At 39.5% G+C, this 26,301-nt stretch overlaps 1 protein-coding gene across 5 annotated transcripts in view; it reads left to right on the forward strand.

Moving 5' to 3' along the window:
* The window catches only part of LNX1 (ligand of numb-protein X 1), a 315,851-nt gene that overhangs the window by 279,857 nt on the left and 9,693 nt on the right, over positions 1-26,301 (forward strand). For all 5 annotated transcript variants that reach the window (XM_070757148.1, XM_070757145.1, XM_070757147.1 and 2 more), the window contains exons 8-9: positions 2,373-2,553; positions 10,352-10,580. In XM_070757148.1, the coding sequence (XP_070613249.1) occupies positions 2,373-2,553; positions 10,352-10,580 (410 nt within the window). The remainder of the gene's footprint in view (positions 1-2,372; positions 2,554-10,351; positions 10,581-26,301) is intronic.

Here is a 26,301-nt window from a genome sequence, read left to right on the forward strand (position 1 = left end):
GGGCCGAGAGGCAAAAAATGAGCTGTGATGTTCCTTCAATATACCAGGGTGATTCAACACAAAAAAACATGTAACCCTTCCCTGGTACAGACTGAATGGATTGGATGCTGTAGCCTAGAGGTTAATTCTCTGCCTTACAAGGCAAAGCTTGCAAGTTCAAGTCCCAGTGAGGGTATGGCTAGCTAATAAGGCCAAAATAGATCTATCCTAGTCTCCCTTAATTTTCAAATTCAGCAAAAACATGTGACATACATTTATATATATATATGTATTCGTAAATTTTCACGGGTAGAAGTATATAGGTCGTGGGGTATTTGGGTCTTTTCCTGTGTAAGATTGGTAGAATGAGATGAGGTGAGGGTGATTAGTAGTGGCATCCTGTGTTGTTCAACATAGGGCTCCACACCAATCACCCTCACCAGACCCAAACCCATACCCACCCCACAGACAAAATACAACCACCACCCAGTAGCCAAATCACAGTGGCATCTCCAACTGCTGCACCCTCCTCCAACATCCTCACAAAGCAAACTGACACACACCATAAACACATAACCAGACCACAAACTCAGAGCCAAACCATAACCCGGGATGTTACACCACAGACATACATTACAAAACAGCCGACTAATCTGCAAACATCAACTGTATCAACTACTCTATACAAGTCTCCCTTCATTTTCATTATCAGTAAAGGTATGTTATAGAATAAAGTTTGTCGGCTATAAAATTAACTGCCTGGATGGGCCCTGGATGTATGTGTGTGTAGTGTGTGTGTGTGTGTGTGTGTGTGTTTCTGTCGAATCATCCTGGTATACCCAAATATGGGAGGGAGCCTACTGTTTCCTTTTTGCCTCTCAGCACACAGACCTACATACAGTGGTGATCTACAAGCCGGAACACTAAATTGCGCTCGCTGCTGAAGCTCATAAGTTCTTGCTGGGCCAGCGTGATTTTGCTCCTGCACCTGTGGAAGCGGCAAAATCACATCCATGTTTTGGCATGCATGGAAGGACAAAAACCTCGATGAAACATGGGCGCACCTGCAACTTCATGCGGAATTTTGCTGCCTCCACAGGTGCGGCAGCAAAATCGCACTGGCCCCGCAAGAACTTATGAGCTGCCATGGCAAGCGCAATTTAGCGTTCTGGCTCATGGCCCACCGCTGCCTACATACCTGTACTCATGAAAATCTGCAAATCACCCTGGTGCACCCATAACACCTATAATGTATTACACTTCTCTGGTATAAAGCTGAAAGGAGAAGATCGTGTTGCCTAGAAGTTAATTCTCTGCCTTACAAAGCAGAAGCTACAGGTTGAAATCCCATTGAGGGTATGGCTAGCCGATGAGAGGAAACAACCTCGAAATAGATATACTAGTCTCAATTCAGCAAAAATATGTTTTACACACACACGCACAAACACACACACACACACACACATATGAGAAAGGGAGGGAGGGGGAAGAGAGAGAGGGAAAGTTTCTCATCTTAGAAACATAGAAGTCTGACGGCAGAAAAAGACCTCATGGTCCATCTAGTCTGCCCTTATACTATTTTCTGTATTTTATCTTAGGATGGATATATGTTTATCCCAGGCATGTTTAAATTCAGTTACTGTGGATTTATCCACCACGTCTGCTGGAAGTTTGTTCCAAGGATCTACTACTCTTTCAGTAAAATAATATTTTCTCATGTTGCTTTTGATCTTTCCCCCAACTAACTTCAGATTGTGTCCCCTTGTTCTTGTGTTCACTTTCCTATTAAAAACACTTCCTTCCTGGACCTTATTTAACCCTTTAAGTTTAATATATTTAAATGTTTCGATCATGTCCCCCCTTTTCCTTCTGTCCACAAGACTATACAGATTGAGTTCATTAAGTCTTTCCTGATACGTTTTATGCTTAAGACCTTCCACCATTCTTGTAGCCCGTCTTTGGACCCGTTCAATTTTGTCAATATCTTTTTGTAGGTGAGGTCTCCAGAACTGAACACAGTATTCCAAATGTGGTCTCACCAGCATTCTATATAGTGGGATCATAATCTTCCTCTTCCTGCTTGTTATACCTCTAGCTATGCAGCCAAGCATCCTACTTGCTTTCCCTACCGCCTGACTGCACTGCTCACCCATTTTGAGACTGTCAGAAATCACTACCCCTAAATCCTTTTCTTTTGAAGTATTTGCTAACACAGAACTGCCAATACAATACAATACAATCTTCCACAACTGTACGGCAGGGATAATGAAGGAAGGTGAGTTAAGAAGGTGTACAATCAAACAACAAATGAATGGTAAAGTGGTCCCAATTGACCTATGGGAGAAGTTCTTTGCCCAGTGACTGAAATTATGTTTGTTCTTTGTCCTTCACAGAGTGCCCTTCATGCAGTTACCTGCCATGAAAAAGTGATTGTTGTCCGAAAAGATAATGCAGAGTCCCTGGGAATGACAGTGGCAGGCGGTCCGTCTTCGCACAGAGAATGGAATCTACCTATTTATGTCTTAAGTGTTGAACCAGGTGGAGTCATCAGCAGAGATGGTCGAATAAAAACAGGTGATTGAATCTCAGTACAGAGTATGTTTTGAGATGGGAATCCACCTCAAAGCAATTTTTCAGTCTTCTTTATGTACTCTTTAGATATATTTAGCTAGAACAACTTTTATGTTGGCTTCTTCTGTCATTACTGTGCTGTTAAATCTTGAGAGGTTAAATTAGACTAGATTGGATCACTGGATTGGATCAAGCATTAAAGTAAACAGGGTTGCAAGGGATTGTGGAGATCTTCTATCCAGTCTAATCCCCTGCTCAAATAGGTGTCTTATATTTTGTTGAACCCTGAAATAAGCACTTGGCCTTATTGCTATGCACTCAAAAGCCCGATTGGGCTTATTATCAGGGGATGTCTAATTTTGGGGGAAATAGGATAGAATATAATCTAGCAAATTACATACATGCGGGGTGGCGCAGCAGGTAGAGTGCTGTACTGCATGCCACTGAAGCTGACTTGTAGATCTGAAGGTCAGCGGTTCAAATCTCATCAATGGCTCAAGGTTGACTCAGCCTTCCATCCTTCCGAGGTGGGTAAAATGAGGACCCGGATTGTGGGGGCAATAGCCTAGCTCCTTTAAAAAAGTGCTATTGCTAACATGTTGTAAGCCGCCCTGAGTCTAAGGAGAAGGGCGGCATAAAAATTAATTAAATAAATGAATGAATGAATAAATGAATAAATGAATGAATGAATGAATGAATGAATGAATGAATGAGTGAATGAGTGAATGAGTGAATGAGTGAATGAATGAATGTTTTGGCTAAAAAGAAATTCCCTAGATCTTTTTCATGCCACATGGCGAAAGCGCGCCTGCATCGGCACACATAATGCAATACACCCATGATACTCCCCTTTATGCCCCTCTGTGCATGGGGGCATGGTACCCCATGCACTCCCACTGTCTCCTTTGGAGGACCTATGGAGCCAGGGGGAGGCCATTTTCACCCTCCTTGAAGCCTCAAAGAGCCTGGCGAGGGCAAAAAACAGGCCTACCAGAAGTACCGGGAATCTGGAAACAGGACTGTTTTTGGCCTCCAGAGGGCCACTGGAACCTGAAGGAGGCTGTTTTCGTATTCCCAGAGGCTCGAGGGAAGCCTCCAGAGCCTATGGAGGGCGAAAAATGGTCCTACTGGAAGTCCAGAAATGGGCTGAAAATCAGTTGGTCAGTGGGAGACACGCATGCATGCACAGTGGAGCTGATGTGGACAAGGCTCAGTTGCCCTGATAAATGGCTCTGTGTGCCGGCATGCATACTATAGATTTGCCATCATGCCCCTAAACTAATCCGACAATTTGTTCTATACCACACTACTTCCTTCTTTTTTAAGTATTTCAAGTCTGGTGGATTAAGGTGTTTTGTTGTGGGAGGAGGAATGAAGAATTCTTCTTGTGAAATTTTTCGGGACACCCTCAATTGTATTAATGTCTGATATGCAATGCGGGTTTCATACAGGTGAGCTGTATTCCAGAATTGGTTTGATAAACGTTTTGCAAGCGCTGGTTAGCAGTTCGATGTTACCAGAGAAGAAGCTGCGTAAGATTAGATTGTCAATTCTTAATGCTTTTATGGCAATGTTGTTACAGTGGTCTCTAGGACTTAGGTCATTGGACATGAGTACTCCAAGGTCTTTGACATGATGGGAAAGATGATGGGAAATATGGCAGATAGGGAAACCTCAGACTGTTTTCCCAGATAATCTATGAAAATATATATTCAACCTGAGGCTCGTAATGACTTTGTTACTGTATATTGGACTTTACTGTTTGGATATGTTATTGCAAATCAGCTAGTATTGTTCTTCTTATTACAACTTATTTTCTTCTGCGTTCTCTCATCTGTATGTCAATCTTAGCAGAAATACTAAAAGATCTGTTGAAAGGCACTTGAAGTACAGTATATGACAATAACTTAGAGTTGAATTAATAAGCGATAAATTCATTCAAGAACCATAGGCATCTCAAGGAGTCCTAATCAGAAAAATGGTATCCAGCCCCCAAGCTATTTTCACTCATCTATCCCAAACATTAATGAGCATTGATCATAAATCATTGTGTTGTATCTTATGATTCTCAATGAACGTATATTTTCTTTTATGTACACTGAGAGCAGCTGCACCAAAGACAAATTCCTTGTGTGTCCAATCACACTTTTCCAATAAAGAATTCTATTCTATTCTATTCTATTCTATTCTATTTTATTCCATTCCATTCCATTCTATTCTATTCTATTCTATTCTATTCTAATAAGGAAACATGTTGATTGCTTGAAAGACTGCAGCTTTACCCACCTCCTACACTTACTGGCCCAAGGAAAGGTCTTATTCAGTGGTGAAATCCTATTTTTTTTACTACTGGGTCTGGGGTGTGGCTTGGTGGGCGTGGCTGGGGAAGGATACGGCAAAATCTCCATTCTCACCCCATTCTGGGGGCAGCCAGAGGTGGTATTTGCTAGTTCTCCAAACCACTCAAACTTTCCGCTACTGGTTCTCCAGAACCTGTAAGAACCTCCTTGATTTCACCCCTGGTCCATCTAGTCCAGACCTGGGCAAGGGGCAGCCCGCGGGCCGCATGCGACCTGCCCGCTATATGTGACTGGCCCGCCCGTTATCTGTGACCGGTCCACGGAGGTCGGGGTCCGCTCCAGTGCAAGGATGAAAGAGCTCACCGCATCTGCTGGGACTCCTCCGATTCCTGAGAGCAGCCGAGCACAGAAACCACACAAACACTCCAGCGCAATGACTGTGGTGCACCGTGTTGCCGTAAAGCAAACAATTAGGGGTCTGTATAGTGGGTCTGGGTGTTTAGATCAGGCCAGGGTCTGGATCTTTACAGTATTGGGTAGAACTGAGTTAATTATATTAGTCCGGCCCTCTAAAACCATCCCAATTTCTCATGCGGCCCCATGGCAAAATTAATTGCCCACCCCTGATCTAGTCTGCCCTTATACTATTTTCTTTTTTTTAATCTTAGGATGGATCTGTGTTTATCCCAGGCTTTTAAAAATTCAGTTACTGTGGATTTACCAACCATGTCTGCTGGAAGTTTGTTCCAAGCATCTACTACTCTTTCAGTCAAATAATATTTTCTCACGTTGCTTCTGATCTTTCCCCCAAATCACCGCAGATTGTGCCCCCTTGTTCTTGTGTTCACTTTCCTATTAGAAACACTTCCCTCCTGAACCTTATTTGACCCTTTAACATATTTAAATGTTTCGATCATGTCCCCCCTTTCCCTTCTGTCCTCCAGACTACACAGATTGAGTTCATGAAGTCTTTTCTGATAAGTTTTATGCTTAAGACCTTCCACCATTTTTGTAGCCCGTCTTTGGACACGTTCAGTTTTATCAAATTTATATTTTATATTTATATTTTATCAAATTTATATAAAAATTGTAACAGCCAGATGTGGCTCCAAGGAGAATAGAGATGCTTCCTGGTTCTTTTTTTATTTATTAGAGTTGCAAGGGACCTTGTAGGTCATCTAGTCCAATCCCCTACTCAAGCAGGAGACCCTATCCTACCCCAGACAAATGGCAGTCCAATCACCCTTTGAAAGTGTTGGAGGGCTCACAACCTCCACAGCCAAGCTGTTCCACTGGTTGATCGCTCTCACGGTCAGAAAGTTCCTCCTTATTTCCAGGTTAAATATCTCTTTGGTCAGCTTCCATCCATTATTCCTTGTCTGCCCCTCTGTTTATTAGAAACAAGACTGCCTTCACTCACATCCACTTCTGAGAGAACTTCATGGCATTGTTTTCAGTGATGATTTTAATTTTCCTAAAGCTCCAAATTTTTCCTATGAAAAAAGGGAAGTCATTGAATGTATAATGATTGGAGTTTTGGTTTAGATTCGTGGACCCCTTTCACCTCCCCATTCTGCTATAAAACTAATTGGGTATTCAGCATGATCTCTCAGCTAGTGTTGGGTGAACTTCACGAAGTTCGGGTTCAGCGGACTCACCCGAACTTTGCCGTGAAGTTCAGGTGATTTACCCAAACCCGAACAGCAGCAGCGCTTTTTAAAACTTTTTTTTTAAGTTTGGGTAAAGTTAAGCTTAAGTTTGGTTAAAGTTTGGGTTCAGATTCGGGTTCAGCCAAACGCTGCGAACCACCGCTGCCCGGGGGGAGAATGGGGAATCCCATCCTTCCTCCCCGTTTCGGCTGGCCAGGAAGTAGTCTCCATGACGTCAAAGCCCCGCCACAAGCAAAAGGAGGTGGGAAATCCCACGGGGGGATTCCCCACTCTCCTCCTGAGCGGCGGCGTTTCGCGGTGTTCGGCCGAACGCTAAATCTGAACTTTACCCGAACTTTTTTTAAAAGTTCGGGTGCGGGTTCGGCATGCAAGTTCAGTTCGCCCAACACTACTCTCAGCATGATCTTACCTAAGATAACAGCTATTTTAAAAATTACCAAGTGATGCACTTTTATTACTTCTGAACCAAAAGGCAGTTCCATTGAACGTAATGGAATTTAATTTTGAATGACATATCTTGCATGTTAAAGTTGCTCTCCCCACTTTCTAACTGTGGCTAATTCATAGCACACTATCACAAAAATGATGTGCAAAACTAACATTGGAGAGCACCGAAAAAAAAGTTTAAATATGGGGAGAACCCTGAAAAAAAAGTGTCAGACTTTTACTGATACTTGTGGCATCTGGAACAAATTATAAAGTCATTTCTTCTCTGTTCCCCATTTATCTCCAGCCATTTTAGTTGCTGATTTCCACTTGGGAATAGGTAATGCTGGAACTGGATGACATGCGGAGACACCGGTGTAAAAAATTAAGCTAAAAACTGATAAGAAGACCAGATGTTTTTTTTAAATAATAGCAAAATGTAGGCCCTTTCTCTCACCTATAGGTGTATCAATCTTTCAATTCAAGATTGTGCATACTACAATCTTAAACCATAATTGATAAAGATTAAATTCAAACATTTGAATACCCACTAAATGATGTTGGTTTCTCTTTCATTTTAAATATATGCAAGATGCATGATTATATACCAATTAGTTCATACTTACAATCTAGCATCCTTACTGGGAACAGTATTGTCTAGTCAGCATTAGACTCCTTATATACGCTGCTCAAAAAAATAAAGGGAACACTCAAAGAAAAACATCCTAGATTTGAATGAATGAAATATTCTCATTGAATACTTTGTTCTCCACAAAGTTGAATGTGCTGGCAATGGTTGAAATTTATTGTCAATCAGTGTTGCTTCCTAAGTGGACAGTTTGATTTCACAGAAGTTTGATTTACTTGGAGTTATATTGTGTTGCTTAAGTGTTCCCTTTATTTTTTTGAGCAGTATTATAAGGACCCTAACTAACCCTATATAAGGATATGATCAAAAAAACAGTGAGTGAATGAATGTCAATTATTTGTTTAATGAATATCGGATGCCAACCATCCAAATGAGAGCGTATGGAGTTTAATGAATATACTAGACAGATTAGAATAGAATAGAATAGAATAGAATAGAATAGAATAGAATTTTATTGGCCAAGTGTGATTGGACCCACAAGGAATTTGTCTTGGTGCATATGCTCTCAGCATACATAAAATAAAATATACATTTGTCAAGAATCATGTGGTACAACACTTAATGATTGTCATAGGGGTCAAATAAGCAATGAAGAAGCAATATTAATAAAAATATTAGGATATAAGCAACAAGTTACAGTCATACAGTCAATATGGGAGGAAATGGGTAATAGGAATGATGAGAAAAACTAGTAGAATAGAAGTGCAGATTTAGTAGATTTAGCCTTATATATTTAAATTTTTGGAGGTTAGTTGGTATTGGTAGGTTAGCAGTTTCCAAGAACATACCAATCTAGAATTAGTCCTTATAGTAATATTTTTTAAAATATCACAACAGCCAAATGAAAAACATTCACAAATACTTAATTTCCCATTTTTTTATACAAATGCCTCCGTGGACACACATGCATATTCTGTTGCAATATACATAGGGTCACAAATGTATTGTCATTAATTCCAGACAGCATATAACATCTATTTTGCTCAAAACAATTGATTTTTATTTTATAAAAGGTTGACTAAGGCCTGGAGTTAAAAAGATGTCCAAAGCTAAGTTTCTGGAACTTTCTGATTTAGAAATTAAATGTAGATACTATGTACATTTGCAATAGCTCTGATAGTGTAACTAAAAATACCTTAAGCTTTCCTCTTAGTTTCCAAATGTTTTCCTTCACTATTTTAGCATGCTTGATCCGCCATTATTCTTCGACTTCCTTATCTTTGAAAAGCAAAACAGTTTTTTTCATCTCACTTTTGCAAATAACTCACTTTTCCTCCTGCTCAATCTCAAAACATACAAAACCCACATAAAAATATAGAATTAATATTAATAGCAGGACCAGGCTCTCTGTTGTGACTGGTCCGCATCCAGCTTAGCTGGTCACGGATTTCAAGGACCAGGAAACAGATGTGCATTAGTATTCTTTGCCAGTATTCTTGTCACTTAACTCTGAGAGTGAGAGTGGGGAGGAGTTGGAGACTGAGGATCCATTAGAGACTGTAGCATCTCCCCAGTTATGGTATGGAGTGAGTCAAAAGACGATGGGGAATTAGAGAGCCCTTGTTAGATGCAAGGGTCAAGAGAACTATATCCAGGCAAGAATATCTGAGAAAGAAAGGGTCTTGGCATTAGTAGTTCTATGGAACACTTGGCCACGCCTGGTCCCTGTATAAGTGACAGGCTTGGAAGAAGGAGGCGTGGCGAGCCAAGTTTGAAAAATCATGGCCATGGATTGTGAGCTCCAGAGCCAGGAGCACTTTATGCTTTCGGATCGCTCTAACAAATGTACTTTTGCATATTCTGGAACAGACTCTGGAGAAACTCTAAGTTCTGTTAATTGAGAGAATCACTGTCAAAGAATCTCCCCAAATAAATCCTAGCCCAGGATTTCATTCTTATCTCAAAGATTATTAAGCCAGGAACACTGCCAGTATGGACTAAAATATTAACCTGTTTTCACCTGGACATTTTAATAGCAATGTAGTTTTATATTGGATCCTCTGAGTGCGTGTATGTGGTTTTTATTCTGATCATTGACCCATCCAGACAGAATACTCTCCATCCAAAATGTATGTAAAACCAATGGTCATATCCAATTCATAAATATTTATTTGTTTGTTTGTTTGTTTGTTTGTTTGTTTGTTTACTTACTTACTTACTTACTTACTTACTTACTTACTTACTTACTTACTTACTTACTTACTTACTTACTTACTTACTTATTTATTGGGTTTGTATGCCACCCCTCTCCGCAGACTCGGGGCGGCTAACAACAGCAATAAAACAGTATATAACAAAATCCAATACTAAAAACAGTTAAAAACCCATTATATAAAAACCAATCATACATACAGACATACCATGCATAAAATTGTAAAGGCCTAGGGGGAAAGGGAATCTCAGTTCCCCCATCTCTGGCGGCATAGGTGGGTTTTAAGCAGCTTTCGAAAGGCAAGGAGGGTTGGGGCAATTCTAATCTCTGGGGGGAGTTGGTTCCAGAGGGCCGGGGCCGCCACAGAGAAGGCTCTTCCTCTGGGTCCCACCAAGCGACATTGCTTGGTTGACGGGACCCGGAGAAGACCCACTCTGTGGGACCTAACTGGTCGCTGGGATTCGTGCAGCAGAAGGCGGTCCCTGAGGTAATCTGGTCCGGTGCCATGAAGGGCTTTATAGCCCGAGTTGGCCTGTCTCAGAGTGGTGAGTGTATCATTGAATGAAAAACATTTACACTATTCTGTTTCTTTCGTGTCTGCTAGGAGATATCCTGCTCAGCGTGAATGGAATTGATCTGACGGGTGTCAGCCGCGGAGAGGCAGTAGCCCATTTGAAAAATGTCTCCTCATCCGTTGTGTTCAAAGCACTAGAATTGAAAGTGTGTGAGAACGCAGAAGGAGAAAATGGGGACTTATTGCCCGATGCCAACTTGAGACCCTCCAGTCAAAGGGAGTGGTCCACTTCCTGGGTGATGTGGCTAGAATTACCAAGGTGAGTTCAAGCGAAGAAAGTTTTATGAGATTTTTTCATTCAAAGGTTTTTTATTTTTTCTCCACCATCATGAAACAAATTCACATGTATATACCATATATTCACATGTATATACCAGCGAAGCCTTTGTAGCCTGGGGAGGGCAAAACACAATCCTACTGGACCCACCAGAAGTTGTGGAATAAGACATTTCTGGCCTCCAGAGGGCCTCTGGGGACCAGGTGGAGCTGTTTTTCACCCTCCCCAGGCAATGAATTATTGGTGTGGGCACTCATGCAGGCACAATAGCACACGAACATGCTCTTTCGGCACATGAGGGGAAAAAGGTTCGCCATTACTGACCTCTACTTTCCAAGAAAATCGTGTATGGATCTTTAGGATCCATCTTTAGGATTGGACCACCCTGCGTCTTTGCAAAACATCCATACAGCTTGCGGATTTCACGGGCACCATTTCAGTCCTAAGTTTGTTTTAAACTGTTTGTCTTTGCCCAGATGTTCAAAAACTCTGCACACGGTGGTGGTGAAATTGTCCAAACCGCCTGGCCGTTCGCCCTCCGCCTGGCCTTAAAAATTGTTCTTAATGGCCTACGAAGCAGCTGTGTTATATTTTTGTAGGAGAAAAAGAAAGAAAGAAAAAAACCAAATAAAATGAAACCACAAAGTACATAGTTTGTTACCCACTCACAAAAATGCATTATAATGTATTCTTGGGACATGATTTATACTTCCTTACAACATTTGTATCAACCTGATTTTTTTTTTTAATGAAGTACTGGCTGGATGACACACTATTAAGTTTACCCTCAAGCTGAACTTTGGCAGCCCATAAAATAAGGCAAATCAATTACACAAGTCACTCTTTATCAGATTTGCCACAAATCCTTTGCTTTATTCAGTCTTACTGAAATTTATTGAAATATATAAGATTATACTGGAAAGCGAGTGTTTATGGTTTTGTTTCAGTTATATGTTACATGTGTTTTGCAAGGATTATTTTTAAGCCATTTTGGGGAGAACGTTGCATCTCCTCAGAAATATTTCAGGTATTCCTCAAAAAGCATCAGAATTGGTAAATAGACATATATAGTGGTACCTCTACTTAAGAACGCCTCTACTTAAGAACTTTTCTAGATAAGAACTGGATGTTTAAGATTTTCGTGCCTCTTCTTAAGAACCATTTTCTACTTAAGAACCCGAGCCCGAAAAATTTCCCAGGAAATTTGAGAGCTGCATGAAGGCCCAGCCAGTTTCCTGCCATTCCCCCTTTAATCCTGGCCATCTTGGGCTTTTCTGGGCTGCCAGAGGAGCCTTTTGGTGGCGCTTAAGGAGGCTTTGGCAGCCCAGACTAAATGGAGTGTTTTCCTTTCTTTGGGCACTTGGAGAGAAAATAAACCACTTCACTGTGGTGACTCCCTTGCGCTGCCTCCCGTACACCCGGTGCGAGGAAAGGCAAAAGGGGGCACTTCGCCCCGGCCAGATCAACTTGGCTTCAGCCAAACCGAGGAGTCACCACAGTGAAGGAAAGGCGACGGCTACAAAGCGAGCGAGCGAGTGGAGAGGTGAGCCCTTCAGCATGGGAAGGAAGAGAAAGCAGGCAGCAGCAGCAGCAGCAACCGCCTTTCGGTCAAAGGAACGGGAGGTTCCTCCCTCTCGCCCGCCTGGGTTTCTCTCTCTGGCACAGTGTATGGGAGGCAGCCTCACACCGGGTATATTGGAGGCGCGTGCTCCTCCTTGCTGCCTCAGAGTCCCTCTTTTTTTTTTTAAGTCTTAAAGTTTTGGATTTTTTTGATTCCCCTCACCTTCTTTCTTTGGCAATGACTGTCCTCCTCCTCTTCTTCTTCCTTCTCCTCCTCCCACACAAATTCCAAGCTTTTATTTCTTTCCTAATGGTTTTTCACACATTATTTGCTTTTACATTGATTCCTATGGGAAAAATTGCTTCTATTTAAGAACTTTTCTACTTAAGAACCTGGTCACGGAATGGATTAAGTTCTTAAGTAGAGGTACCACTGTATAGTGTAGTAGAGTCAGATCTGGGGAATTATATGAACATGTCCAAAAAGTCAACAGAAGCTGGAGGTAACTCAGAGGAGATTTTAAGAGTTTGTAGATTCTGTAGGTCCTGTCAACTAAACAATGTCGCTTGGTGAGACCCAGGGGAAGAGCCTTCTCTGTGGCGGCCCCGGCCCTCTGGAAGCAACTCCCCCCAGAGATTAGAATTGCCCCCACCCTCGTTGCCTTTCGTAAGCTACTTAAAACCCACCTCTGCTGCCAGGCATGGGGGAATTAAGATTTCTTCTCCCCCTAGGCCGTTACAATGGTATGCTTGGTATGTTTGTATGTGTGTATGGTTTTTTTATATTAAGGGGTTTTAATTTGCTTTTAGTATTGGATTATTATTGTATATTGTCTCTGATTGCTGTTAGCCGCCCCGAGTTTTCGGAGAGGGGTGGCATATAAATCCAATAAAACTTGAAACTTAAAACTTGAAACTTGAACTGTAAATACTTAAGAAGGGGTCTTGGATAGAAGGATTGAGAGAAAGAAGCAAACTATAAAAAGAATGTGTGTGTGTGTGTGTGTGTGTGTATACTTAGGATATTCATAGGATGCTACAAATAGGCTGTAGGAAATAATAATAATAATAATAATAATAATAATAATAATAATAATAATAATAATAATTTATTAGATTTGTATGCTGCCCCTCTCTGTGGACTCGGAGCGGCTCACAACAAAATAACACAGTATAATAAATCTAATATTAAAAAACATTTTAAACGCCAACATTAAAACCATGCAACACAATCATTCCATGCATAAACTATATATGCCTTGGGGTATCTTAATTCCCCCATGCCTGGCAACATAGGTGGGTCTTTAGTAATTTACAAAAGGCAAGGCGGGTGGGTGCAGTTCTAATCTTTGGAGGGAGTTGATTCCAAAGGGCCGGGGCTGCCACAGAGAAGGCTCTCCCCCTGGAGCCCACCAACCAACATTGTTTAGTTGACGGGACCTGGAGAAGGCCAACTCTGTGGGACCTAATTGGTTGCTGGGCTTTGTGCGGCAGAAGACAGTTCTGGGGGTATTATGGTCCGATGCCATGTAGGGCTTTATAGGTCATTACCAACACTTTGAATTGTGACCGGAAACTGATCGAGAGACAATAGTCAACAGGATGATTGACATGCATGTTAAATGTTTTGTATTCAAATACTTTGATATATATTTGTATATACTCAATTTTTCTGTGTGAGTTGGTCTTGCAGTGTATTTGTTTGTGTTTTTTTACGTATATATTTAATAAAGATTATTTTTTTTTAAATAAGAAAGAAGCAAACACAAAATACAGAGCCCCCAAAATAAATATACTGCTCAAAAAAAATAAAGGGAACACTCAAAGAACACATCCTAGATCTGAATGAATGAAATATTCTCATTGAATTCTTTGTTCTGTACAAAGTTGAATGTGCACAACAGCATGTGAAATTGATTGTCAATCAGTGTTGCTTCCTAAGTGGACAGTTTGATTTCACAGAAGTTTGATTTACTTGGAGTTACATTGTGTTGTTTAAGTGTTCCCTTTATTTTTTTGAGCAGTGTATTAACATACAAGTTAATAACCATCTGTCTGAAGTAGTGTAAGCAGGGGGTTGGACTAGGTGACCTCCGTGGTCCCTTCCAACTCTGTTATTATTATTACGTGTGGAGAACAAACAGAGAACTCATGGAAGTGCTAATAATTTTAACTACAGTTTCACATTTCCTCACCCCTGTGATGTGCTGCCAAACGTTTTACTGCCACGATGTGGGCGTGGCTTATTTTGTGGGTGTGGCTTGATAGTCATGTGATCGGGTAGGAGTGGCTTGCCAGCTGTGTGACCGGGTGGGAGTGACTTGACAATCATGTGACCAGGAGTGGCTTCAAGGTCATGTGATTGGGCGGGAGTGGCTTACCGACCAAGATAAGTTTTCAAATAGGTGCTTGGACTCTTTTTCAGTTGATTAAGTCACATTATTTGAATAGCCACAAAAAGGACAAAGGATAGAGAGCATTATTTGTTGAGGAGCGCAGTCACATTTGAAGGTTTTGTACTGAACCCACAAGGTTCAGTATGATAACAGATTAGGCAAGTAGCTCAATTTTCTTTCATTGCTATAAAAGTTCAGTTCTAGATAATGATTAAAATGATTAAAGCGTTTATGGGTAAAAACATACTATTTAATTATTTCCTATTTTTAAAGTAATTAAGGATCATACTAAGGTACTAGAGAAGGAAGGACAATTAAAAAACTATTAAGTATTCAATAAATAGTGCATAAACTTACTCCCCACCCCCTGTGGGGGCAACAGCCCATCCCTGTCTCACCCCAAAATAGAGACAGTGTAGGCGTTATGGACATCCAAGTTTAGCAAGGATCAGATTAAACAGTTTAAATGCTGGCTCAAAATTGTAAACAACAAATGCTACCCTCAGCACAACAGATGGGAAATGTCGTAACTCAACATTATTTTTATTTTACAACAAAGAAATAAGATGACCTTATTGCTTTCCGGGGAATTTTAACAGTTATTTTATTATTATTATTATTATTATTATTATTATTATTATTTATTAGATTTGTATGCCACCCCTCTCCACAGACTCAGGACGGCTCACAGCAGTGATAAAAAAATATACAATAACAAATCTAATATTAAGAGTCTAAAATAACAATTTAACATTAAAAACCTAAGAACCCCATTATTTAAAAAGCATACACACAAACATACCATACATAAAAGTGACATAGGGGAAGGTTTGGTAGGGAAGGTTTGCCTATTTGCCGATGACTCTAAAGTGGGCAATAGGGTTGATATTCCTGGAGGGGTCTGTAATATGGTAAATGATTTAGCTTTACTAGATAAATGGTCAAAGCAATGGAAACTGCAGTAATGTTTCCAAATGTAAAATAATGCACTTGGGGGAAAGGAATCCTCAATCTGAGTATTGCATTGGCAGTTCTGTGTTAGCAAAAACTTCAGAAGAGAAGGATTTAGGGGTAGTGATTTCTGACAGTCTCAAAATGGGTGAGCAGTGTGGTCGGGCAGTAGGAAAAGCAAGTAGGATGCTTGGCTGCATAGCTAGGAAGAGGGAGATTGTGATCTCCTTATATAGAGCGCTGGTGAGACCACATTTGGAATACTGTGTTCAGTTCTGGAGACCTCACCTACAAAAAGATATTGACAAAATTGAACGGGTCCAAAGACGGGCTACAAGAATGGTGGAAGGTCTTAAGCATAAAACGTATCAGGAAAGACTTAATGAACTCAATCTGTATAGTCTGGAGGACAGAAGGAAAAGGGGGGGGCATGATCAAAACATTTAAATATGTTAAAGGGTTTAATAAGGTTCAGGAGGGAAGTGTTTTTAATAGGAAAGTGAACACAAGAACAAGGGGACACAATCTGAAGTTAGTTGGGGGAAAGATCAAAAGCAACGTGAGAAAATATTATTTCACTGAAAGAGTAGTAGATCCTTGGAACAAACTTCCAGCAGACGTGGTTGGTAAATCCACAGTAACTGAATTTAAACATGCCTGGGATAAACATATATCCATCCTAAGATAAAATACAGGAAATAGTATAAGGGCAGACTAGATGGACCATGAGGTCTTTTTCTGCCGTCAGTCTTCTATGTTTCTATGTTTCTACAAAGTTGCATGATTTTTAGCAATAGTATGGCAAAATCCCTTTCATTATTTCTGCCTTATTGGCGTATTCACGGAGGAAATTGTTCGAAAGAAGGCAACTCATTGTTTTGTGCAGAATTCGGAAAGCGGGCGGGTGAGTGTGCTTTAATTCCCGTATACTCAAAGAAAGGTTTTTGCTTTCTTAACACCAACCACAATTTTTACTGGGGCTCCTTCTTCCCATGCCAAGCTATACACATGTACTAGTTTCTCCATCCTTCCCCTGTCTCTATGGCCCCTTTTTACTGAAGGAAAATTACCCACCATGTAAGCAGGTTTGGAAACAGGAAATTCATTGTAATCATATCTACAGCTGCACTCATAGAAAGGGACCACAGTGTGTATGAAAACCAAGGGGAATTAGTATGCGGTGCTAGAGTGTTGGGTCTTCAAAAAATTCAGATTAACAAGAAAAGAGGCAAAAGCTGATTATAATTGACAGGAACAGGGGTGTATTTCTTAGTAGGCTTTGCTCATTTGACTAGGCACTCAGAATTCAGTATTTGGATTTACTTGCTTTTACAAAACTGATCATCACATACTTCAAGCTTGCCTTGTGAGTTGTATTGACCGGCTTATGTTCTTTCTCCGGTTCTTGCTTTTCTGAGTTTTGCATGCCACATCTGGAAGCCCTTTAAAGCAGGTCTTTTCGCCTGAATGTGCATCACATTAATACACATTAACTCATTTCCCCTTTGTCTAAGAATGTAACCTCTTAGGAGCAGGGTTCTCATTTTGTGCTACGAAGGGCAACTGACCGTCCAGTAAAAGCTGAGGAAAGGTTAAATAGGCCTCAAGGATATTTCCTTTTTTTCCCCTTTTGTTATTGAACTGTCTTGGGAGAAATAAGGGTCTTATTAACTGCGTATTTCGGGCTGGAAAGCTTTTGTGAATTATTTAACATGGGTTGATTGTTATTCCAAAGAATAGAACAGAACAGAATAGAATAAAATTCTTTATTGGCCAAATGTGATTGGACACACAAGGAATTTGTCTTTGGTGCAGATGCTCTCAGTGTACATAAAAGAAAAGATACATTAGTCAAGAATCATGAAGCACAACACTTAATAATTGCCATGGGGGTCAAATAAACAATCAGGAAATTGCTTTGCAGTGCTTTGCAGCCCTCTCTAAGCAGTTTACAGATTCCGCCTATCGCTCCCCAACAATCTGGGTCCTCATTTTACCCATCTCGGAAGGATGGAAGCCTGAGGAGTCAACCTTGAACCGGTCAGAACCGAACTGCCAAACTGCAGTCAGCCAGCAGAAGTAACCTGCTTTACTGCATCTTAACCACTTGTGCCACCCTGGCTGGAAGTAGGCTGGGAGTATTGATTGTGAGCAAGAGCTCTCTTATTTGTTTGTTTGTTTGTTTGTTTGTTTGTTTGTTTGTTTGTTTGTTTGTTTGTTTGTTTGTTTGTTTACTTACTTACTTACTTACTTACTTACTTACTTACTTACTTACTTACTTACTTACTTACTTATGTATGTACGTACGTACTTACTTACTTACTTACTTATTTTATTAATTGGATTTTTATGTCACCCCTCTCCGAGGACTTGGAGCATAGGTCACACATTTGCTAGATGATATTTATTTCAATTTGACCTTTCCAAACACATTCCTCCCCCCACCCCCCAGGCAGATTTAAAACTAATGGTGAAAAAAACCATTAACATCCCCCCTCTCATATTATTTCTAAAAGTATAAATTAAGCAAAATCATCACAATGAAAGGATTTGACAAATGTTACTAATAAAAGAACAGCAGTGTTTTGATATCTGTCCAAGGATTGTCTTCCCTATAACACTATAAAAACTATTACATATTATGAGGGCTCCTCTCTGAGCTTCCTTGCTTTCTTGCAGATGTTTCATTATCCTAAGTAGGTAATATCATCGGTAATAGTCACATCATCAGGACTAGCACTGATGAGGTTGTTGTGGCCCGTTCGTGCCGTGCGCAGCTGATCACAGATTCCAAAGATCGACAGATGGATGTGGATTGGTGTTGTGGTTGGCTCTGGCCCAGCTCCTGCCCCAAGGAATGTGGAGGTGGATGCAGGGGAAACATCAACATGTCATAGGCCTGTTTTATTGCCGACAGAGTCAGGTAGTGCAGTTTCCTCGGACGAAGAAGTTGGGGGTGACTTGGAAGAGGGGGGCTTGGCACACAGCCCAGGAAGCCAATCTCCATTATCTTTGGTCGATTCGGATGAGGAAGTGTTAGACCCACGCATGCGCAGAATTATGCATCGAAGAGACCAATTGAAGAAATATTACAGGAGATAAGAGAGGCCACCTGTGTTTGGGTGGGGCTCCAGTAATTAGAGCTGCTAATATAAATAGCAGCGTGCTAGCTTGGCCGTTGTGGAAGATTATCTGATCATTGTTTCTTCAGGACCGTGCCTTGCTGTTTCCAGACTTTGTTTGTTGATTTTTCACGACTTTGAAACCAAAGCAGGGCAAAGTGTGCGTGTTTCACTTTGTGGAAGAAGGAGGGCTGTGACATTCCTTCACAGCTGCTAGCTAAGTACTTAAGGACTGATTAAGGGGATTGTACAGACTACCAGGTTGTTTTGGGACGAGTGCTCTTTGCAATACAAAAAGGGTGCTTTGTTTCTTTTGAATTGTTGTGATAAAGAACATTGTTTTGAACTTTCAAGTTTGTGTGTGTGTCTGAAATTTGTACCCTTGAATTTTCGGGAGACTCATACCATAGAGCCCGGCAGAATAGATTGATATACTAGGCCAGTGTACTTGGCACCCGAGTCTGATAACGAGGAGGTCGGAGATGATGTTGAATTGGAGACTGAAAGCCAACTAGGGCCTGTTGCACCTCCAGAGGCGCATATGAGTGACTCAGGAGAAGAGGAAAAGCCTCTTCTTGATGCCGGAGTCCACAGAAGTATCAGAAGGCACAAGTGGCTGAACAAGAGGAGGTCTCTGTGTGAATAGATCTATAGAACACTTTGCCACGCCTTTTGGCTACTTAAGAGTGAGCCTCACAACAAGCAAATGTGGAACTCAACTTTCGAATGTGGGGGAGGCGGAGCCAACTGAGGAACAGAACGGATGGTGTGGAGCCGAGCTCCTCCTAACATCACCGTTTTTCAGGCTCTCTTTGATCTCACGGGGATCCCAGACTCTGCGAAAAAGGGTCTGGCGTTAAGGGGATACCGTTAGCACGATTCGAGGCGGCAGCCCGATCGGTGGAGCGGATCTTTCCCCCCACGACTGAGTGCCTGCAAGCTAGGAGCGACATGGCGGCCTAGAGTGTTCCCAGCTGGAGGTGACTAAACTAATACTAGCAACGGCGATCGGGGCAGAGGAGTTGACTATTAACATACCGGAGCTGGATTGAGACTGAGATTTACGAACTTAGCTTTTTTTTTCCTCAAATACGGGCTGGCGTCACTTGAGTTAAAAATCTGACAAGCAGTGACAAGGGAAGGATGAGGGAGGAATTGACAGCTTCCTCCTTCCGGCTGGCGGCGAGCGTTTGTTTGAAAGTCATATTATTTACCTAAGAAAGCCATTAATAACATCCTTCAAAGCGTAGAATAAACACCAAGAAGATCTGACGTCCCGCGAGGAAATGCAATTCTCCGAATGAACTTTTAAATGGTTAAATCTGGAATTTTCTAAAGAGGACTCAACGAGACGGCGTGATTCGTCCACTTCCTGGTTCCTGTTCCCTCTCTGGCTCTTCGATCTTTGTTTTTGTTGCTGCGTCACAGTAGAGCGAGCGGAGAGAACGTCGGCTTTTTCAAGCTTCAAGTTTGGTGGTCTATGAGGGACAGCGATCGGAGGCATCTTTTTCACTCGATATCAGGAGCGGTAGGTCGCAGAAGAGGTTAAAAGCGGCAGGAGAGCACTCTAGAGACCACCGGAGAGATCGGCCCTACTGACCCTTCTGACTAACTTACCCAGCGAAATAACGAACCTAACGAATCTAAAATAACATCAGCACGAGATAGCATTGAAACCTACCCGAACTTCATGAATTAAAGGTTGAAGATTTAAAAGGGTTTGATATTTCATTTAATTGTTTAACTGCATAATAAGTAACTCCTATACTCTACTATCTCGCAAATTCCTAATCTTTATTATTAGTGGATGATCAACATAAAGTTTTTGTAATTTACCAAGTCTGTATCCCTCTACTATATATTGTCACCATCTATATCAAATAATTAACACTATAATCAACTCTAATTTAATGAATTTATATGAATGATCGTATTGACTTTATAATTTAATATAATATATTTAATATAACAAGACATTAACTGCTATTATTAATTTTCTGTATATATCAATTGATAATTACTGTCTCTCTGTAAAAATAACTTAGCTGTAGGATATTTGAATATACTATTAATTTTGCAAGTACTAACTATAAACTATAAAACTTGTACTGGGTAATTAATAATAATAGTACAATAGAAATAGAAATAGTAGATAAGATATACCTGCAACAATATTTTGAATCAATCTATATATATTACTTAGTCATTGTTAATTTGTTACCGGTCAATAGTAAACGACACTTTAATTAGAAGCTTATTTTAATCAAGATAAGGTAGTATCCTCTTTGTAACTGTTATATACTTTGCTTAACCTATATACATTTACTTAATAATTAATTAGTATTTATCCTGTCTGTACATATTCCTTCTATCTTCCCCTACGTAATTTCACTCTCTAGAGGGAAGAAATATCTCTAAACTTTTATCTGTTAAGGTTTACTATTGAGTCCAACAGGAATCGATATCCCAACTACAAATTATTGAAAATACTCTGTTTTACTGTATCGATACCAAACTCTGGATCAGACCATCAAACAACTGTACCAGTGGGCAAATTGGTGGTCGACTATAAAAATGACAAGCCTTTCTAATTTGTCTAGGCTAGGATCAGGGAAAAAATCAATCACCCATTCTACATCAGCCATACCAAGTCCCTCTACCCAGAGATCCCTTGACGATATGATACCTAGAGAGAGGTCTAATTCTTATAAAGATCTCCAAGCTACGCTGCTTCAAATGCAGGAGCTAATGTTGAAAAACCATCAGGATATTAAAAAAGAATTAGGTGAGGTGAGGAGCGATACATCCGAACTAAAAGAGTGGATGCAGAACATGGACAAAAAACACGAGGCTTTTCAACAACAAATGACTAAACAAGAACAGAGGATACAGGTCTTAGAAGACAAAATAGACCATGAACATAAACAAATGGAAGACCTGACAGATAAATTAATACACGCCAATAGAGATCTAGAGAACACTGTAATTCAATTAGAGAGCGAAAAAGCTAACCAATATCTCAGATTTCAAAATCTCAGGGAGGAAAAAAGCGAAGACCTACCTGATATTATGGCCGATATCCTTTCAAAGGCCCTGGGCATTGAAAAAGATACAATGCTAAACGAAATCGATGAAGCCTATCGTATAAATACTAACTACGCTAGACGTCATAACCTCCCCAAAGAAGTTCATATCAAATTTATCAAAAAATCAGTCAGGGATGAAATCCTTCATAGAGCCCGGGAAGATCCTATAGAACACAAGGGAAGACAACTGGTAGTATTAAAACAGGTCCCAAAACATGTCAGAGACCTTCGCAGGCCATACACCTTTCTGTCAGCAAAACTAACCAGACACAATATAAATTTTAGATGGCTGGTCCCAGAAGGTATGCTTGTGACCTGGCAGGATAGGAAATTAAAAATAGACTCTGTCGAAAAAGCCGAAGAATTTTTCGAAAAAAATTTCCCTACTGATCGAACTTCTGAAACACAAGACGATACCGGAACAGCGACCCTCCCTTCCACTAGTGTACAACTTATAGAACAGAGCCCTACAAGTTTAGAAAGAACGCAGGCTACTGATAAACTAACTTTAGGCAATAATGGTTATACAGGATATCCAAAAGAAACTAGAAGTACAAGGGCAACAAGACCCAAGTACAGATAACTTAAATCTGGCACAAGAAAAGTTAAACAAAGGAATTGAACTATATTCAATTAATATAAATGGTCTAAATGCGCCAAAAAAGAGAAGCCAAACTTTAAATAAAATTGCTAAATTAAACTTCGACATTATTGCAATGCAAGAAGTCCACATCAAAAATAAATTTGAGTATCTACTCAAAAGAAATAAACTTGGGAATCTGTTTACATCACTTGCCGGGGAAAAAAAGAGAGGTGTAATATGTTATATTAATCCTAATATTCAAGCTGAATTGAAATATAAAGATAGAGAAGGTAGAATCTTAATTATAGAACTTACTATAGAAAAGGATAAAATAACTTTAATAAATATTTATGCCCCGAATGTAGGTCAAGAAAATTTTTATAAAAAACTATTAATCACCATCCGAGAACATTCCACTGATAATATCTGCTTATTAGGCGACTTTAATGGCATAACCAATAATGATATGGACTATAAGAATGATAAAAAGACCAAACAAAAGAAAAGAATATTACCTAAAACCTTTTTTGATCTAATCAAAGAACTAAAATTGAAAGACAGCTGGAGGGAGAGAAACCCCAAACTTAAAAAATTTACCTTTTATTCTGATAGGCATCAATCGTGGTCAAGATTGGATATGATCTGGACAACAACAAAAATTAACACCAAAATTCATTCGTTAGATATAGAATCTAATTACATTTCAGACCATAGTGCGCTTAAAGTCTGTTGGAAAGGAAATAAACAGAGTTATAGATGGTCGCTTCAGAAATCTATTTTAAATCAGGAAGATTTTAAGCAAAAACTTAAAACTGAAATGAATTATTTCTTCCAAGAAAATCTAAAAGACGACACTAGCCTTCAAAATGTTTGGGACACTGCCAAAGCTGTTATTAGAGGGATAGCTATTTCAATCATGACTAGAAAATTTAATCAAAAAAAACAGAAGTTAGCTAATTTAGAAGAAGAGTACAGGGCCTTAGAAGAAGAACTTCAGAACTTCCCCACTAAAAAAGAAATCAAACAAAGTATGCTACAAATTAAACACCAACTAAACATAATTGACCAACAAAATTGGGCACAACAAATAAAAAGAACTAACCAATATAACTTTGTGAATGCCAACAAACCTAGCAAATGGCTAGCCAATAAACTCAGGAAGCAAAATGAAAAGAAACTTATAAACTGTCTAAAAGACAAAAATGGGGAACCATGCCATGACCTGGAAAGGAAAAAAACGATTGCTAGCGATTTTTTTAGTAAACTCTATGAATATTCTGAAACTATACTAAATAATACGCATGATACAAAAATTCAAGAAATCCTAGAGCAGGCTAAACTCCCTAAAGTACCGCAAGAAATGGTCAATACAATCAATAAACCGATCACAGAAATAGAATTAAAAGAGGCAATAAAAAGTCAAAAAAACAACAAAGCACCAGGTCCGGATGGACTCCCCACAGAACTTTATAAAGATCTTCCCAAGGAAATGGAAAAAGTCTTCTTAGAGACGTTAAATGATGCTCTAGATAGTGGCAAAATTCCAAATTCATGGACAGAAGCAAACCTAGCGTTAATTTCAAAAAAAGATACAGATCAGACTGATATAGCTAATTACCGCCCGATTTCTCTTTTAAATGCCGATTACAAAATTTTCACCTCTATCTTAGCGAACAGAATTAAAGGTTTTTTAAATTATTTTATACATCCAGATCAGAACGGTTTTCTCCCCGGGAGACAGCTAAAGAATAATATTAGAATCGTGCTTGACACGCTCGAATATTACGAAGCCCATAATGAGAAACAAGTGGCGTTAATATTTCTTGACGCCCAGAAGGCCTTCGACAATGTGTCTTGGAAATTTATGTTAAAACAGCTTGAATATATGGAATTTGGCTCCAAATTTATTAACGCAATAAAAGCAATTTACTCTATTCAATCGGCATATATAATTCTCAATGGGGATACATCAACTAAAATCTCTTTATACAAAGGCACAAGGCAAGGTTGTCCATTGTCCCCTTTACTATTTATATTAACACTTGAAGTACTAACAAGAATAATTAGAGACAAAGAAGACATATGGGGTCTAAACTGTAAGAAAGAAATTTATAAACTCCAAGCTTTCGCAGACGACTTGGTATTCATCTTAGAAGATCCTTTAAATTCAGGTCCTAAACTATTAGAAGTTCTGGAAGAATACGGTACAGTGGCAGGTCTCAAAATAAACAAAACCAAAACCCAAATTTTAACAAAAAACATGCGACAAACACAAAAAGATATCTTATCTGCCAAAATGGACATGCAAATTGTCACAAAAATTAAATATCTTGGTATCAATCTGACAAATAGAGTGTCAAGCTTAAAAGCAAACAATTATGATACATTATTGGACAAGATTAAAAAAGACCTGTCAAAATGGAGGAGTTTACAACTATCTTTTCTGGGAAGAATCGCAGCCATCAAAATGAACACTTTGCCCAAACTATTGTTTTTATTTCAAACTATCCCTATACAAGTAAAACAGGATTTTTTTACTAATTTGACTAAAATAACCAACAATTTTATCTGGCAAAACAAGCGGCCCCGAATTCGACTAAAATACCTACAAGGAAAAAAAGATGAGGGCGGTTTGGCACTTCCAAATTGGAAGGACTACTACACTGCTGCATTGCTAGATTGGATAAGAGATTGGATGAGTCTAACAAACACTAGACTTCTTAAATTAGAAGGCCACGACCTCCATGCAGGATGGCATTACTATCTTTGGGACGAAAAGTCGTCAACCCACAAATACTTCTCCAACCACCTGATTAGAAAATCGTTAATTGGCACCTGGAAAAAAACTAAAACGAAATTATACAAAGGAATTCCCATGTGGTATGCTCCTTTAGAAGCCTATGTACATCCCAATTTACATAAGAGAAATAATATATTAAGATATAAAGACATCTTAAACCCAAACGGGACAATCAAAACAAGATTAGAACTTGAAAATTTGGGCCAAAAAGTGGAATGGTGGGAATACCTCCAGATCCAGTCTAAATTTAACAAAGACAAAAAAAATTTCGGGATTACCAAAAACGCTCTGTTAGATAAGCTATGTATAGGCCCCCAAGATAAGATAATCAAAAATTTTTATGGCTATTTAAACTACAACGACTTGGACACCTTTAACCAAAAACCCAATGTTAAGAAATGGAACCGCGACCTTAAAAAAGAGATAACAGAGGAGGAATGGCAAATAATTTGGACAAAGAACTATAAACTGACTATTGCCACCTCTTATAAAGAAAACCTGGTCAAAATGTTTTACCGTTGGCATATTACCCCAGTTAAATTAACCAAAGTGAACAACAAACTTTCACCAATCTGTTGGAAATGTCAACAAGAATTGGGTACCTACTTTCATCTATGGTGGGAATGCAATAAAGCCAAAACCTATTGGGAAATGATTGGAAATTGGATTGAAGAAATATTAAACTTGACGCTTGACAAGACCCCTGAATGTTTTCTACTAGGTATAGTTAGGCAAAAATTGTCGAAACCCCAAGTTCATCTAATCATCCACTTAACTACCGCAGCAAGACTAACTTACGCGCAGTGGTGGAAAAATGAAGACCTTCCCCCAAATGAAGCAATATTAAGGAAAATAATGTACTGCGCAGAAATGTCAAAACTGACCCTATTAGTCAGGAACGAACCGTTAGATACGTTTAACAACTGTTGGGACCCTCTCTATAAATGGATAGGTAGCAACAGAGAGACCAATAGGCTTTAAGGGAAAAAAAAAAAATGAACTGACACAATTCCGGTATAAAGGACTTTATTATCTAATATTATTACACGAGACTGTATATGTATTTAATTATGTAAACTTACCACTATTACTGATAACTTCTTAACAAGATTTGTAAACGCAACACTGGTATTTATCATTTTTGATAATCTAGCCGAAATATGTTACTGAGCAATAATATCTTGACCTAATTTTCGTTTTCAACT

Source organism: Erythrolamprus reginae, chromosome 7, assembly GCF_031021105.1.
Source record: "Erythrolamprus reginae isolate rEryReg1 chromosome 7, rEryReg1.hap1, whole genome shotgun sequence".
In the NCBI taxonomy this organism is placed as follows: Eukaryota; Metazoa; Chordata; class Lepidosauria; order Squamata; family Dipsadidae; genus Erythrolamprus; species Erythrolamprus reginae.